General features: G+C 37.7%; 2 protein-coding genes across 2 annotated transcripts; both read left to right on the forward strand.

Annotated features, from left to right (window-relative positions):
* The first annotated feature begins 2,202 nt into the window (after positions 1–2,202).
* Positions 2,203–3,611, forward strand: LOC121374658. Its single transcript, XM_041501766.1, has 5 exons — positions 2,203–2,393; positions 2,559–2,694; positions 2,831–2,995; positions 3,120–3,305; positions 3,453–3,611. The coding sequence occupies exons 2-5, from the start codon at positions 2,581–2,583 to the stop codon at positions 3,609–3,611; spliced, it is 624 nt and encodes a 207-aa protein (XP_041357700.1). The 5' UTR covers positions 2,203–2,393; positions 2,559–2,580.
* LOC121376189 lies at positions 3,589–5,218 on the forward strand. Its single transcript, XM_041504006.1, has 4 exons — positions 3,589–3,738; positions 3,993–4,112; positions 4,264–4,542; positions 4,688–5,218. The coding sequence occupies exons 1-4, from the start codon at positions 3,616–3,618 to the stop codon at positions 4,961–4,963; spliced, it is 798 nt and encodes a 265-aa protein (XP_041359940.1). The 5' UTR covers positions 3,589–3,615; the 3' UTR covers positions 4,964–5,218.
* The last annotated feature ends 9,744 nt before the right edge of the window (positions 5,219–14,962 follow it).

Here is a 14,962-nt window from a genome sequence, read left to right on the forward strand (position 1 = left end):
TCGCCAGCTGATAAAAAGTAGTTTCGTTTTCGTAAAGGCGGTGTATATATTATTTGGCAACCCAAGATAAATGATTTTAATGATTAAACACTACCACTCCGTTGTTTTTATAAGCGGTGATATACCCTCCAAAATGAAAAGTTTACAATATTTTATAAAGAACTGCTGAATAAACAGAATGACTGAAATGACAGGAAGTAAAAATCATCAGTTACAACCAATTATATCAGCAACTGAGGACAAAATATCAGAATATAGTTAGTGGAAACAAAAGACAGAATGACCGTTCTGATCACGTGACATATTTGGTGCCAAATAAGTGGGAGGGTGGGGGAGGGGGGTTCAATCGGAGATTGCCGAATCCGTAAAAAATAAAAATGTTTTCATTGTTCAAATAAAATATAACTTTTATTGTGTGTATTAAACATGCAAATGGATACAGGTATGGGACAAAATAGAGGCTGTTAAAAATACCGTTAAATTACGTTACGGTAACTGTCGTAAAATTGGGATGCAGACGATCCGTCCTCTGGACATTTCGTCCACAGACGATTCGTCCACCGTACATTTCGTACACGTACATTTCGTCCACAGGCAAAAATTACCTTTGGACAATTCGTCCACTAGGTTTATTTTAATATATATTCCTTGCACGGCACCAATACAACAACAACAAAAAATTATATATATATATATAACTTATTTGATATGGTAGATATTTTGGTATGTATGTCTTTATGTATGTTCACAAAATATTGTGCAAGCATGCTTGTTGTGGACACAAACGTTCGACTTTGGCAAGGCAATGTATCCAAATAAAAACAATATACTCAGGAAAATAAATTAATACCAATCCAAAAGATAAATAAAAATGTTGACGCAATTATGTTGTTAGGATTCTTAAATGTGAATAAATTTGAATCAAGAGTCCTAGATATAATTGTTCAAACATCCGTTTGACCGATGTTGGTGTGGGTAGGGTATACGAGGCTTAACGGCTGCCATATATAATTACATTGTTACTTTTACAAACACATACTAAGGAAGATAATACAATATTTAATTGCTGTTCATGTTGGGGTGTAAAGCCCCTAAATGAGTAAGACCGATCCTTTGATGTCTCCGCCTGCCCCGTATTTAGATAGTCTATTAAGTTGTTTTGGGTTAATTGATCAAACTAATCCATTGATGTTTGATGTTTCTACCTGTTCCTGCTCACAAACTTAAACCAAATTCACTGTAAAAGATGGCACCGTTAATTATGAGTTGTTATCGTCATGACTCAAGTAGACAAGCAAGGGCATAAATAGGCCTATACCATAAGGTAAAAATGTTCGGAATTTCTTCACAATGAGTAATATTTGTCTGTCATGCAAAAGGAGCGTAAAGCCACGCCAAGAAGGATTGCAATGTGAAGGTTGTTTTAAATGGCAACATCGACGCTGTGGTACAGGTACGTTAACTTTGTCATTTTATTTGTTTGTCTTTCCACTTTCCATTAAAACGTTCCATTTCTTTAGTACATTTCTGTTTAGCTATATAATTAGGTACAAGCTATAAATTTGTTATTTCTATATAAATAAAATAAGATTTTTCATATGAACAAAGAACTAGTGTTGAATTAGAATGTAACTGTAACAATAGTAAAATGCTATATTGACCGCAAACGTCTTACTATATTTACGTACTCCCTCAAATCAATTATGATGTAATATATTGCGTTATACGGTCGCCATTTCGTCGTCCATGACTATATGTGCCTTTTAGGCTGGACTGGAAATGTGAGATTTGTGTTTGCACAACATCTGATACTCTGTCACCACCATCCCCTAGCTTGTCTCTTCCTCAAGCGACGCCAGTACTTCGTCTTCCACCTCCACCAGGTTTTTCACTTCTACCACCACCGCCGGGATTTTCTCTGCCTCCTCCTCCACCGCCAACCACCAGTTCTGCTCCTCAACCACCACGACCACTGGTACAATCACATAGCGAGGTATGTCTTATTGTTATACCTTGTTTTTGTTTTAACACCGATATTAAAATATTATATACTTTATGCAGCTTGACATTATGTATATCGATGCTATTATATGTTTCATGTTTTTACATTAGACAGAACACTTAATGACTTACAGAGGTTTTTCCTGTTGTGCAATTCTATTCATTTAAAGTGTATTTTACATTTTAGAACACGTCGTCAAGGTCACAAATTGATGTTGGAACTTTGCTGTTCAACTTGATCAGTCGAGCATAACGGGTGAACCAAGAGCAGAGAGCACACGCCTTTCATTTGAATGCAATGCATCGCAGACCATCGACATTTCTGCTGTGTTGCCTGAGGTGCCAGTTTTGCCAACTCGACCAAATATCTCCTCATATGCATTACAAGAAGAGTAAGTATGTCATTGTTTTGTTTAGGTTTTTTTGTGGGGTTTTTTTTGGTGGGGGTGGTGGTGTATGCGGTTGTTTTTTTTGGGGGGTTTTGTTGAAGATTTTATCGTATTATACATGAAATATAGACTTACAAAAGTAGTGCACTAAGTATTCTTATATTATAGGTCACTGGTTGAAACGAGGCCGATGGAGATTAGTGAAACGGAGAATTACACTCCGGAGTTTGTAGTGGTAGACCAAGGAACAGATAGAGGGAAACCGAAGCTGATTGAAACAATCGGTTATGCCTATACCAGAAAGGTAAATACATGTGCATGTATTAATATAAAACAATAGATAAATTATACTAGTATGTGATCTTTATTTATTAATACACAATTTTTATATTATGTATGTGTTGAAATAAATTAACCACGGTGTCTACCATGTATTATAGAAAGTGAATGGCGACCGAATTAACTGGACTTGCAGTGTTAGAGGAACCCACAACTGGTGCAAAGCTACAGTTAACCAAAATGGGAATATCTTTTCTCGAGGCAAAGTGGAGCACAACCATCAAGCAAAACCTGGACTGCTACATCGAACCGAAGAAAACAAACAGGTACATTTATTCCCATTATGCAATTCGTTAATGATGTTTTATTTAAAATATTGCACTTGCTAACGTTATTTGTTTAATGTCTTTATTGTGCGTAACTACATAAAACATGTTTTCTTCCATTTAGGTCAAAACTCTAGCTGCGGAGCACATTTTTCGGTCGGCAAAGGAGATTGTTGAAAGTGTGAAGCTTGCTGCCGACCAGGTTGAAAATATTCAGTCCGACTCGTGTACGTTTGATAGCTGGGCAAGGAAGGCCAATCGACATCGAAAGAAATTCCGACCCGATGATCCCAAAGACCTGCAGTTTGATGTATGTATAACTTACACGTGTTCTATTTAGACTTGAGGAAACTCCTGAAAAAGTTACACAATTGGTTCATAAACCATGGTTATAATGTGTTTAGTGCTACTCCTTTCTTCTTTCCTACCTTATGAACAATGTATTTAATATTTACAGGTTGATGTAGAGTACTTGTGCTCGGTAGACTCGGATGCAGAAACGTTTTTCCAAGCGTCAGTCCGTGTCAACGAACAGCGGCATCTGATTTTTGCAACGCCAGCTCAAGTTCATCAGCTGGCCCAGGCGAAAAACATGGTACGTCGATGGAACATTTAAAATCATGGCGCCTCCTTTTGTGCAACTGTTTGGACTCCATGCATTCGTCAGATCGGGAGAGACAATGACCCAAGTACCACTGGCGTTTGATTTGATGTCGCGAAGACAAACAATCGATTATTTAGGGGTAAGTGTTATATTGGTATTGGTATTTATACTTTTGTACATTTATTTTAATGTATTCATGGTAAAATACAACACGTATACAATGTGGGCAAGTTTTAAAAAAAATTAACATTTTCGCTGGGAGAGTCACATTCATAAGCCTTTATATACCAACAAAGATTTAAAGATATTTATTTACCGTATCTGTTGCAAAGTTATGTTAGTGTTTTAAGTATTCACTCACGATATTGACTAATTAATATTTTTCATTCATAGGTATTCAACAGTCTTCTAGAAAAAATGCAACAACAGCCACAAGTGAGACGTGTCGTGTCTGATTTTGAAGCGGCTACCTGGGCTGCGATACGCGCCGTACTACCACATGTTGAATTGAAAGTATGTTAACTATTTAGTATTATAATTATAATTTTACTGTCATCATTTTACGATTTGTTTACATTTTAAATTTTTTTAAATTTTATAATGTTTGTTTCGGGTTTTTTATTTATATATATTTCACATTTTTGTTTGACGTTTTTCTTTTTAGGGGTGCTTATTTCACTGGACCCAGGCGGTTTTCAAAAGGATCAGACAAGAAGGACTGGAAAAATCGTACCATGACAAGGGACGCACATACGTATTCCTGAAACAAGTTCTGTCTCTGCCTTATTTGCCAGCTGAGGATATTGAGGAGCAGTTCGAGCGACTTTGCGCTGTTCCGTTAAAAATCCCGCCAAAGGTGGAGAACGTTCTTGCATACATGAAAAGAACATGGTTCAGAAGTAGCGTATGGAAGGTGGAGAATTGGTCCATTTTTGGATTGTCAGTAAGTACATGTTTAGTATTGTTGTTGTGTTGTCCATGACTAATTTGTTATATATTTAGTTATTTTTTATTAGTAGTGGTGGTAGTAGTAGCAGTAGTAGTAGTTTTTATTATTATATCTACATGGTGTGCTTTTTCACATTCAGATTCGAACTAACAACAACACAGAAGGCTGGCATCGGAGAATCAACGCAAGGGCTACCAGAGATGGAATCCAGTTTTACTTGTTGGTTCCTCTCCTTCTACGCGAAGCGAAGTTAGTCAAAATGACGATGGAGCGAGTTAGCGACGGACGGCTTGGACGTCTACAGAGATCCAAGCAGAGGACGAGGCAGGGGGAAGTTTTCCAAATATGGACACAATACCATGATGGTGAAATTTCTGCCAAACACCTTCTTCGAGCTATTGGACATTTGTTGTAGCATAGGCTGAAACGCAATGTCATATGTTATGACTGATAATTTAAATTAAATTGAAATGAAAAGACATGGTTTTTTGCTTTGTTTGTTTGTTTATTCAAAATGTTATTATTAATATTGTTACCTTGCTATTATATGAAGTTTACCTATTGAAGTGGGTCGGTGGTCTCAGAAAAGTTATTACTTTTCTTAATGCCAAATTACAACGAAAAACAAATTGATCTGATCTGGTCTGATCTGCCTACGAAAAGAAGATGCAAGTTGTGTGTGTGTGTGTGTGAGAGAGAGAGAGAGAGGGGGGATGGGAAGAACGGAAATCGGGTACAAACGAATCGTCGGTGGACGAAATGGACACGGCCAGTTAATAAATATTTTGAAAGTGTCATTGATTTGTGGTCGTAATTTATATTTCTTTGATAAAGCAAACCACTTAATAATGATAATAATCAACTACACTGTCAAAGAAATAATTATTTATAGTTATATAGTAAATTCTGTAATTGAGTGGACGAAATGTCCGATGTGGGTGGACGAAATGTACGTGGACGAAATGTACGGTGGACGAATCGTCTGTGGACGAAATGTCCAGAGGACGAATCGTCTAGAAAGCGTAAAATTTAATGTTTCGTCAATTGCTTTTTGGTACACAACGCGGCTTGTTTCGTTTGATGTCCAGTGTGCACACATATCGTTGTGGGGGGTTTTATGTGTGGAAAAAAGTATGCATTTAGAAATAGCGGAGACAGTTGCAGAAAAATAAAGGAGGGCGGGCAATCTAATTAAAATTAGCTCCACTATTACATGTGGATCTAACAGCAGCCAGTTGGAGCCTCATGTCCACCAATCAAAACCTTACTTGCAGAATCATGCCAGTGATTTGAAAATAATATGAAAACATTCCGAATTGTCCTGAGGGTATACGGCATTTCAATTAGATTGGAGGGCGGAGAACGTGAAAGGAGGGCGGCAAAATGCAATAGCGGTGCGGGCCGCACCGCTTAATTGGAACAGCGAGAACACTGAAATGTGTAATATTATTAATGCAAATAACATGAGCTCACATTTTTCATATTAATATTATGATTGCATTAATTTCAGGATCTACAGTATATTGATATAGAAAGTGTATGTTGTGTGGGGTGAATGAAGTGTGATTGTGAAGTGTGAATTATGTAGGGCCATAGGTTGATTAATTTAAAATAGCAATTACTGTTAACTTAAAAAATAAACTTTTAATATTAAAGTGCTGTGCCAGACCATACACTAAAATTTCAAATTCCACAATTAAATGCTTTCTTAATTCATTGCAATACTATTTTACACCGATATGTAAATCAATAATTACGAAAATGCCCCATAAAAGTATTAAAACATCACTCCCGTAGAACACTGCCGGAAACGACCGAGTAAAATTCTCGGTAAAAACATTTGCCTGTAAATAGCCGTGACGTCACGAAGGGAACGCGCTTCACAGAAACCTACCACGAGATGACTTCCAGCGCAAGCGAAAGTAGGACCGACAGCGACTGCCAAGCTCATTGATCATGCGATTCTTCTTTCGATGATGAATAGTGTAGTAATGACGACTGGACTAATATTTGTGCAACACAACAAATAATAAATATGCCTTATCAGTTTGAACCTGGAACATCTTCCGACGAACCACCGGCCTGACAGATCATCAGATGACGATGAAAATGGTCGTGGAGACAGCTTACCACTAATTTACAACTTTTATTCTTGTTTTGTTCTTTAGCTTTTCGTGCGAATTATTTTGCTACACTGTATGTTCTAATATTTGTGATGTAGTAGAAAAGACGATAAATAACTCTTGAATTCTACGAGTCAAGTGGACCCGATATCGGTAATTTTAAGAAATAAACAAAAACGACTTTTAGACCGTCCCATCCCTCTATGAAGATGTTTTTGTGTGTGAATAATTTCAGTTTAGTTTGATGTAAAAAAAAAAAAAGTAAGTGTTTTGGAAATAACAAAACAATACTATTTTTTGTGTGCAGTTGTAAAAACAGTCTGCTCAGAAATAAATAACTTATTTTAATTTTAAGAAATAAACAAAAACGACTTTTAGTCCGTCCCATCCATCTATGAAGATGTTTTTTTGTGTGAATAATTTCAGTTTAGTTTGACGTAAAAAAAAGAGTAAATGTTTTGGAAATAACAAAACAATACTATTTTTTTGTGTGCAGTTGTGAAAACAGTCTGCTCAGAAATAAATAACTTATAGCACATTCCATAGTATGAAAAAAGGTTTTCTCTGGGAAGGTATAGTAAAATTAATTTAATGTATTTATAGTCTGTTTTACAGGGAACGCCTTTTTTCATACTATGGAATTTACAAGTCATTTATTTCTGAGCCGATTGTTTTCTAAGATGCATACAAAATTAGCTTCTTTTTTTTCTTCTTTTTTTCTTTTTTACAAAAAAACCCTACATTTTTGTAGGATGGGACGGACTAGGCTATAGATACTTACTTGTTTGTACTTTATTGTTTTAATGTTCTCGAACTGTAAACATACACACATGAACAGCTTTGTGAAAAGATTAGGAGCCTCGAGAGTGTATCACAAACCATTTCATGGAGTATTCATGAGTTGAAAGGAACGAGTCTACCTTCAAGTGACAGTGCCAAACTGATAAGACTTGTTGGGAATGAATGTCGGGTGACATGTACTATGAACGGTGTAAAGACTCGGGTTTTGTGGGACTTGGGGGCTCAGGTGTGCATCATGCCAGAAAGCTGGATGCATTCTCACCTGAAAGACATTGTGGTTAGACCTATTAATGAATTGGTAGGTGATAATCCTTTAACTTTACATGCGGCCAATGGGACAATCGTACCGTTTACCGGATGGGTGTGTATCCAGTTTAAATTGCTAGATGGACAAACAGAACTTTCAGTACCATTTTTGATTACAAATATGTCAGATTTTAAACAGGTAATAGTGGGGTATAATGTAATAGAACATTACATGAAACAAGGAGAGCCCCCATTAAATGACAAGGTTAAGGTGATGAGGGCATCAGTGGGCGATATAGATTTTAGTAGAGCAAAGGCAGTGGTAAATCTCATCCAAAGGGATAGGTGTGAAACTGTAGGTCAAGTACGGTTGGGTAGGAAAGGGATAGTAATTCCGGCATGTACTTCTGAATCTGTGAGATGTTCTGTTCGAACAGGTCCAGAGTTGAATGGAACCCCAGTCTTGTTTGAACCGTGTGTGGAAGCAACCTGGCCAGAGGGATTGGAGGTAACCGAGTCTGTAATGAAGCTAAGAGGTGGGAGATACAATCCAGTTTCCATTAGGGTATCCAATACTAATGAGCATGCAGTCACTCTAAAAGGTAAGATGATGTTGGGCACATTAGAAATGATTCAGTCAATAACCCCACTTCCAGGAAAAGTGGAAGAAAATGAAACTGAAAGTAATACCGACAAGAGTGACAAGGGACAGAAAAGCGATAAGATGAGGCATACAGGTAAGTGGTACCTACCGGTAGATCTTGGGCAAACTCTTACCAGAGAACAAGAAGACATAGTCCGAGAAATGCTGCAGGAGGAAAGTAGTGCTTTTGCAAAAGATGGAGAAGTGGGGACTATACCTGAACTGCAGTTGAATATTGAAGTTTTGGACAGGACGCCAGTACAGAAAACGTACTTGGGAATACCTCCCCCACTATATAAGGAGGTGAAGGAATATCTTAAAGACTTAATTTGGCGTGGCTGGATTGTTAAATCTCGGTCACCATATTCGTCGCCAATGGTAGCTGTGTGGAAGCGCGATGGAACCCTGAGACTCTGCATCGATTATCGCTTACTTAATCAAAAGACTGTTCCTGACAGACAACCTATACCCAGAATACAGGATGCATTAGATAGTCTTGGAGGTAAGTGTTGGTTCTCAGTTTTAGACCAAGGAAAGGCGTACCATCAAGGATTTGTAAAAGAGCAGTGTAGACTGTATACCGCATTTGTCACCCCATGGGGACTATATGAATGGGTTCGGATTCCATTTGGCCTAACGAGCTCCTGCAGAGTTCCAAAGGTATATGAATAATATGTTGGAAGGTCTCCGGGACGAGTGCTGTATGCCATACTTGGACGACATTATTGTTTATAGTGCCTCGTTTGAAGATCATGTGGTTCACCTTCGCCAAGTGTTGAAAACGACTAGCGGAGAAAGGAGGGAAGTTAAAGCCATCCAAGTGTAAACTTTTCCACAAAAGTGTGCGTTATCTAGGACACATTGTATCAGCTGATGGATATAAAATGGATCCAGCAGATCGGGAAGCAGTGTTGGCCATGAGAGAGAAAAGGCCTCATACCGTCGGAGAATTGAGGAAACTGTTGGGTTTTATTGGCTACTTTCGACGATATATACAAGATTTTTCAAGGAAGGCAAAACCTTTGTATGACCTTCTTAAGGTGAACAATGATCACGATAAGTGGTCAGAGCAAAGAAATAGTGCTGGGAGAAGAAAGATAGGTCCAGCATCTTCTAAACAACCAATCACTTGGACAGAAAAACACCAACGTCAGTTGAATTGTTTGATTGAAACACTTTGTTCGGAGCAAATAATGTCATATCCAGATTTTGAAAAACCATTTGTAGTTCATACAGATGCATCACAGCTGGGATTGGGAGCTGTCTTGTATCAAGAAGGCAATGATGGGAAACTACATGTGATAGGCTATGGATCGAGGACACTCAGTCCTGCCGAGCAGAAGTACCACATGCATTCGGGTAAACTTGAGTTTTTGGCCTTGAAGTGGGCTATAACGGAACGTTTCAGAGATTATCTGTACTATGCTACTTCATTTACAGTATATACAGATAATAACCCACTAACATATGTTTTAACATCAGCGAAACTCGACAGCACAAGACAAAGGTGGGTGGCTGAACTTTCAGAGTTTAATTTTGTAATCAAATATAGATCTGGCAAAAAGAACGTGGATGCGGACGGTTTATCACGAATGCCAATAGATATTGAAAAGGTTAGACATGAACAGAGGGAAGAAATTTCACCAGCAGTGGTACAAACTGTGTGTGCAAACAAAGAGACCCCATGGATATGTGGATAAAAGTGAAGAATGTGGAGTTGGGTTCAAGAGGTTGTTACCATTGGATATTCAGATGTCTCAGAGACGAGATCATGGGATCGCACCGGTGTTCCAAGCTAAATTAGAAGGTCAAAAACCAAGTTTCAGGGAGACACGGTCTTGGCCATTAAATTCCCGGTTGATGATGCGAGATTGGTACAAGTTTACGGTGAGTTCAGATGGAGTATTGGAAAGAAAAGTGATCTTTCCCGGAGGTGAAGCAAAAGTACAAATTGTTCTACCAAAAGAATTTGTACCAGTGGTTTTGGAAGAGCTGCACAATAAGATGGGACACCTGGGAACAGAGAGGGTATTAGCTCTGGCTCGGGAGTGGTTTTTCTGGCCTCGAATGGCCAAGGAAATTGAACATTATGTCACAGAAGTTTGTCATTGTCTGAAGGATAGGCAACCAAATATCCCAAACCGTGCACCGTTGAAATCTATTTTGACTACTGCACCATTCCAACTGGTTTCAATTGATTTTCTTCACTTGGAGCAGAGTAGTGGTGGGTATGAATATATATTGGTCATCATGGACCACTTTACTCGTTTCGCACAGGCATACCCCACTCGTAATAAATCAGCGAAAACAGCAGCCAGCAAAATTTTTAATGACTATGTTCTTCGCTTTGGATTTCCAGAAAAGTTACACCATGACCAGGGACGTGAGTTTGAAAACAAGCTGTTTGATCACTTACAACATTACTGCGGTATTCAGAAATCTTGTACAACACCATACCATCCAGTGGGTAATGGCCAGGTTGAACGATATAATCGGACCCTGTTGAGTATGCTGAGAACGCTTCCAAAGGAGGCTAAATGCAATTGGAAGGACCATGTTGCTCAAGTGGTGCATGCATATAATTGTACAAAAAGTAACTACTGGTTTTTCACCATTCTTCCTGCTATACAGTAGAAATCCAAGGCTACCAATTGATTTGCTTTTTGGTATCAATCAAGACGAGGTGAATAAAACCCCCACTGAATATGCTGAGAAATGGAAAAGAAGGATGCAAATAGCATATGATTTAGCAGCACAGAATTCAGAACAATCTGCAACCAAAGGTAAGAACATTTATGATAGAAAAGTTCATAGTTCAGTATTGATGCCAGGTGACCGTGTGTTAGTGCGGAATCTAGGTGAGAGAGGTGGCCCAGGAAAACTCCGTTCCTATTGGGAAGACTGCATACATGTAGTGGTCAAGCGAATGGCCGATGATAGTCCGGTTTATATGATTAAGCCAGAGAATAAAAGGGGACGGGATCGGATTCTTCATCGGAATTTGTTGCTGCCATGTAACCATTTACCAGTGGTTCCTCCAGAGCGTAAACGGGAAGTAGCATCAAAATCCACATTAATTAGAGGGCGACCTACACCTGTGGATCGCAAAGTGTCGTCGGACGATTCCTCTGATGAGGAAAGTGGTTACAGTGTGGTGAACAACCCTACACAGACTGAACTAATACGAAGGGAACTGAATCCTGAAGCTGAACCTTTTGTTCCGGACACAGTGGAGATCAATGATCAATTGGAGGAGGAAGCTAACTTAAATGAAGACAGTGGTGATGATGGGGAGCGAACTGAGAATGATAGAGATGGAACCTCGCGACCACAACGCAATCATCACCCTCCAGCAGTGTTTACTTACGATACCTTGGGTAAACCCTCATGGAATTTGGATACGAGTAAACAAGTGGAAATGATTAGTTGCACAAAGTGTTACCATATATTGCCCAGATTTAGATTCGAGACAGCTGTATAGGTGTGTGGGTACAAGTAAGTGATTTTGTTTAGTATCTTTGGTGAGGTGTTTGGTGCATGTTCAGTATGGATTAGTACATACCTATGGATACTATTCTTACGGGTAAGTAATAGAGAGACCAGTTAATCAAGATGTTAAAAAGTTTAACGATAGTACTTAAGGTGTGGAATGGAATAGTAATAGGGGTATAGTAGCACATGAGTACCAACTCTCGCCAGGCTGTTTTTTTTAGTGGAGATGTGTGAAAGCTTGTACATGCAGTTAATAATTCATTTAAGTTGTGTTGATAGAATATTTTTTTTTTATGTTGAGACAACATATTTAAATTGGGGGAGAGTGTAACAAAACGATAAAATCGGAAACTGAAATATTTGGCTGTCCGCTGTATTTACGGAAAATAGTGGATAAAATACGGAGCTATAGTGCGTGGTGAAGTCTGATTGGCTATTACAAAGTTGTCAGATGCCATGCTTTTGAAGTAAAAGTCACTCCGAATTTCAGTTGTTGTATTTTCACTTTCCAGGTTAGTAAAACACAATGTACAGAAGACCTACACGTCCCACACCTTGGCAAAAACACAGTTTATGTAAATATATGTATAACAAGTTGACATGTCCAGTTAATTTGATGTTTTGTTAATAAATGGTTATCGCGAACGATGAGTCGCATGACCTTGGGGGTTGGTAAGTTATGTAGGATTATATTAGTACATCTAAGTTTATGGTTTAGGGTGTATACTACCAAATCAAATCCCATAGATGACAATAGTAACATGTGGCTAAAACTACCTGCAACGTATCAACCGACATAAACGCCACGGATATAAATACTACCACCCCTTACACTTAAAATGAATCAGAAAAAAATGGGGGTCAAGCTGCTCGTTTCTGAGATAACGGGTAGCATCTATGACTACCCTAGTTTCGCACAAAATTCGAGTACTTTTTTTTACAGGTACCCCATACATGTTTCAAGCACAAGGCTACTTGACACATTTGTACTAGATGAAATAAAATTGCATTTTTTTTTTACCCAGATGAAACTATTATTTTTTACAACCAACACACTCACATTTATAACCAATCACAGGACTTGTGGTGTTCACTTCTCTATCAAAAGTTCGGTGCACCTCGCACTTTGACCCAGCCGGAAGTTATTTGGTTTAGTACTACCTATAGGGAAAATGATTTGTTGCTCCAAAATACTTTATTAATATGATACAGTGTAATTGTTGGATAGTAAATATTGTATGTTTGTACTCGATTTAAGACAAGGGAAAGTAACTTTATGAATACATGTAATTGCCTTGACTGATAGCGTATTGTGTAGGTCGATCGGTCTATATGATTGGTCAAGAATTACAGTCTAGCGTTATCAAGGGAAGTAATTTTAATGTTCGGAAGGGAAATAGAAATTTCAGTCTAGCGTTATTAACTCTACTGGTTACATTTTAATGGTTCTGAATAGAAACTGAAAGGTGGTTTCAGTATTTAGTTATTTGAATTAATTGATCAAATAGGTTTGCGACTAAATGTCTAGTCGTTAGGTAAGCTGGAGTTAATTGATTAAGAGTTAACCCCATATGGGTTAAAGTGGAGATTGAATATGTAGTTTAATGTCGTGATTTTGTTAATTAAGAGTTAACCCCATATGGGCTAAAGTGAAGATTGATATTGATATTGTTGACAGAATGACTTGTTTATGGTCATGATAATGTATCAAGTCCTATTGTGGAAATTGATTGTTTAGTCATCCAAGTGCGAGTGCACTATAATAAGAATACAGGTTAGATGCGTTAACCAAGCTTAGTAAATATTAGTGTTGAGGTCATATTAATATTGATGTTGTAGTGCCTTGTGCATATTTATGTAACATAAATTGACATTGATGAAAAGTGGTCAGATGCCATGCTTTTGAAGTAAAAGTCACTCCGAATTTCAGTTGTTGTATTTTCACTTTCCAGCTTTCCAGGTGACTGGTATAATCGAAACCTTACAATTACAACTTCGAAACAGAAGTGGATGATCTGTTTTAATTGCTTAAATGTTAAAAATATTCTAGGAAAGCCAGCTTTAATGTTAAATTAAAGGAGACCGGACACCAAAAGACATGTAGTGTGTAATGGATAAAGTTAGCGTCAAAGACCGCATTACTCTAACGCCCGGCTCGCTGCGAGGCACCGGTCAGCTGCGCGTCTTAGGTTTGGGGTAAAAACAAGTGGGCGGGATTATGCGTAGATCTGAACGAAAGCGAGGCAATACGTCATCGGTGAGAGTTACCGGTATACGTGTTGATTCTTTGGTTGTGCCTTTTAGTCTTCTTTTTTCTTCTTTTTTTTGGTCTCCAGGTTTATCGGAAATTTAATTTACAAGATAATTAGTGTTATTATATACTGTCGACGTAATTATATGATGGTTAACTGCGCAGTGTTTAACTGCAACAGTAACAGCAATGCATCCCAAGAAACGGCCAACATCATGGTTTTGATTTTTTTTAAAAACCGAAAGTTGTTTTAAAACATGGACGCATTATTGTCGTCGAACGGGCTTTACACCAACTAAATACAGCAGGTTATGGTACATTTACAATGTGAAAATTAAAACAAGTATGTACTTAAGATATACATTAAATAAAGGTATTGCAATTTGTTCACATACGAATATTTAAACTTCACATTTATTTACCTATAATTACCAAATTAATTTTCACCGACAACCCATAACGACTCCATACTAACGTCTCTTGATCTAGTTGGTTTGTTAACCTTATAATAAAACACCTTCAAAACGTGAATTATTACGTTAGTTAACAATGTTTATAGTCAGTTCAGTATATTGTCATTAAAATTAAAATGCTAACACTTTGGCAGGAACAACATATGTACTGTGGCCAGAAGGAATGATGGTTAATTAGTTTTAAAGCTAATGTCGATTATTAAAGCATAATAAAATTGTACTTTTCAATGCTTTCTGTATGTCATATTAAAAAGACTACACCAAATAATTATTTTAATACCTACCCTGGGTTTCTGCCAGAGGGTGCGGAGGGTAAACTTACATGTATGTACTAAAAAATCTCAGAAATTAATGTGTATATATATAAAAAAAATCAAAATCAAAT

The sequence above is a fragment of the Gigantopelta aegis genome, chromosome 6 (assembly GCF_016097555.1).
Source record: "Gigantopelta aegis isolate Gae_Host chromosome 6, Gae_host_genome, whole genome shotgun sequence".
NCBI lineage: Eukaryota > Metazoa > Mollusca > Gastropoda > Neomphalida > Peltospiridae > Gigantopelta > Gigantopelta aegis.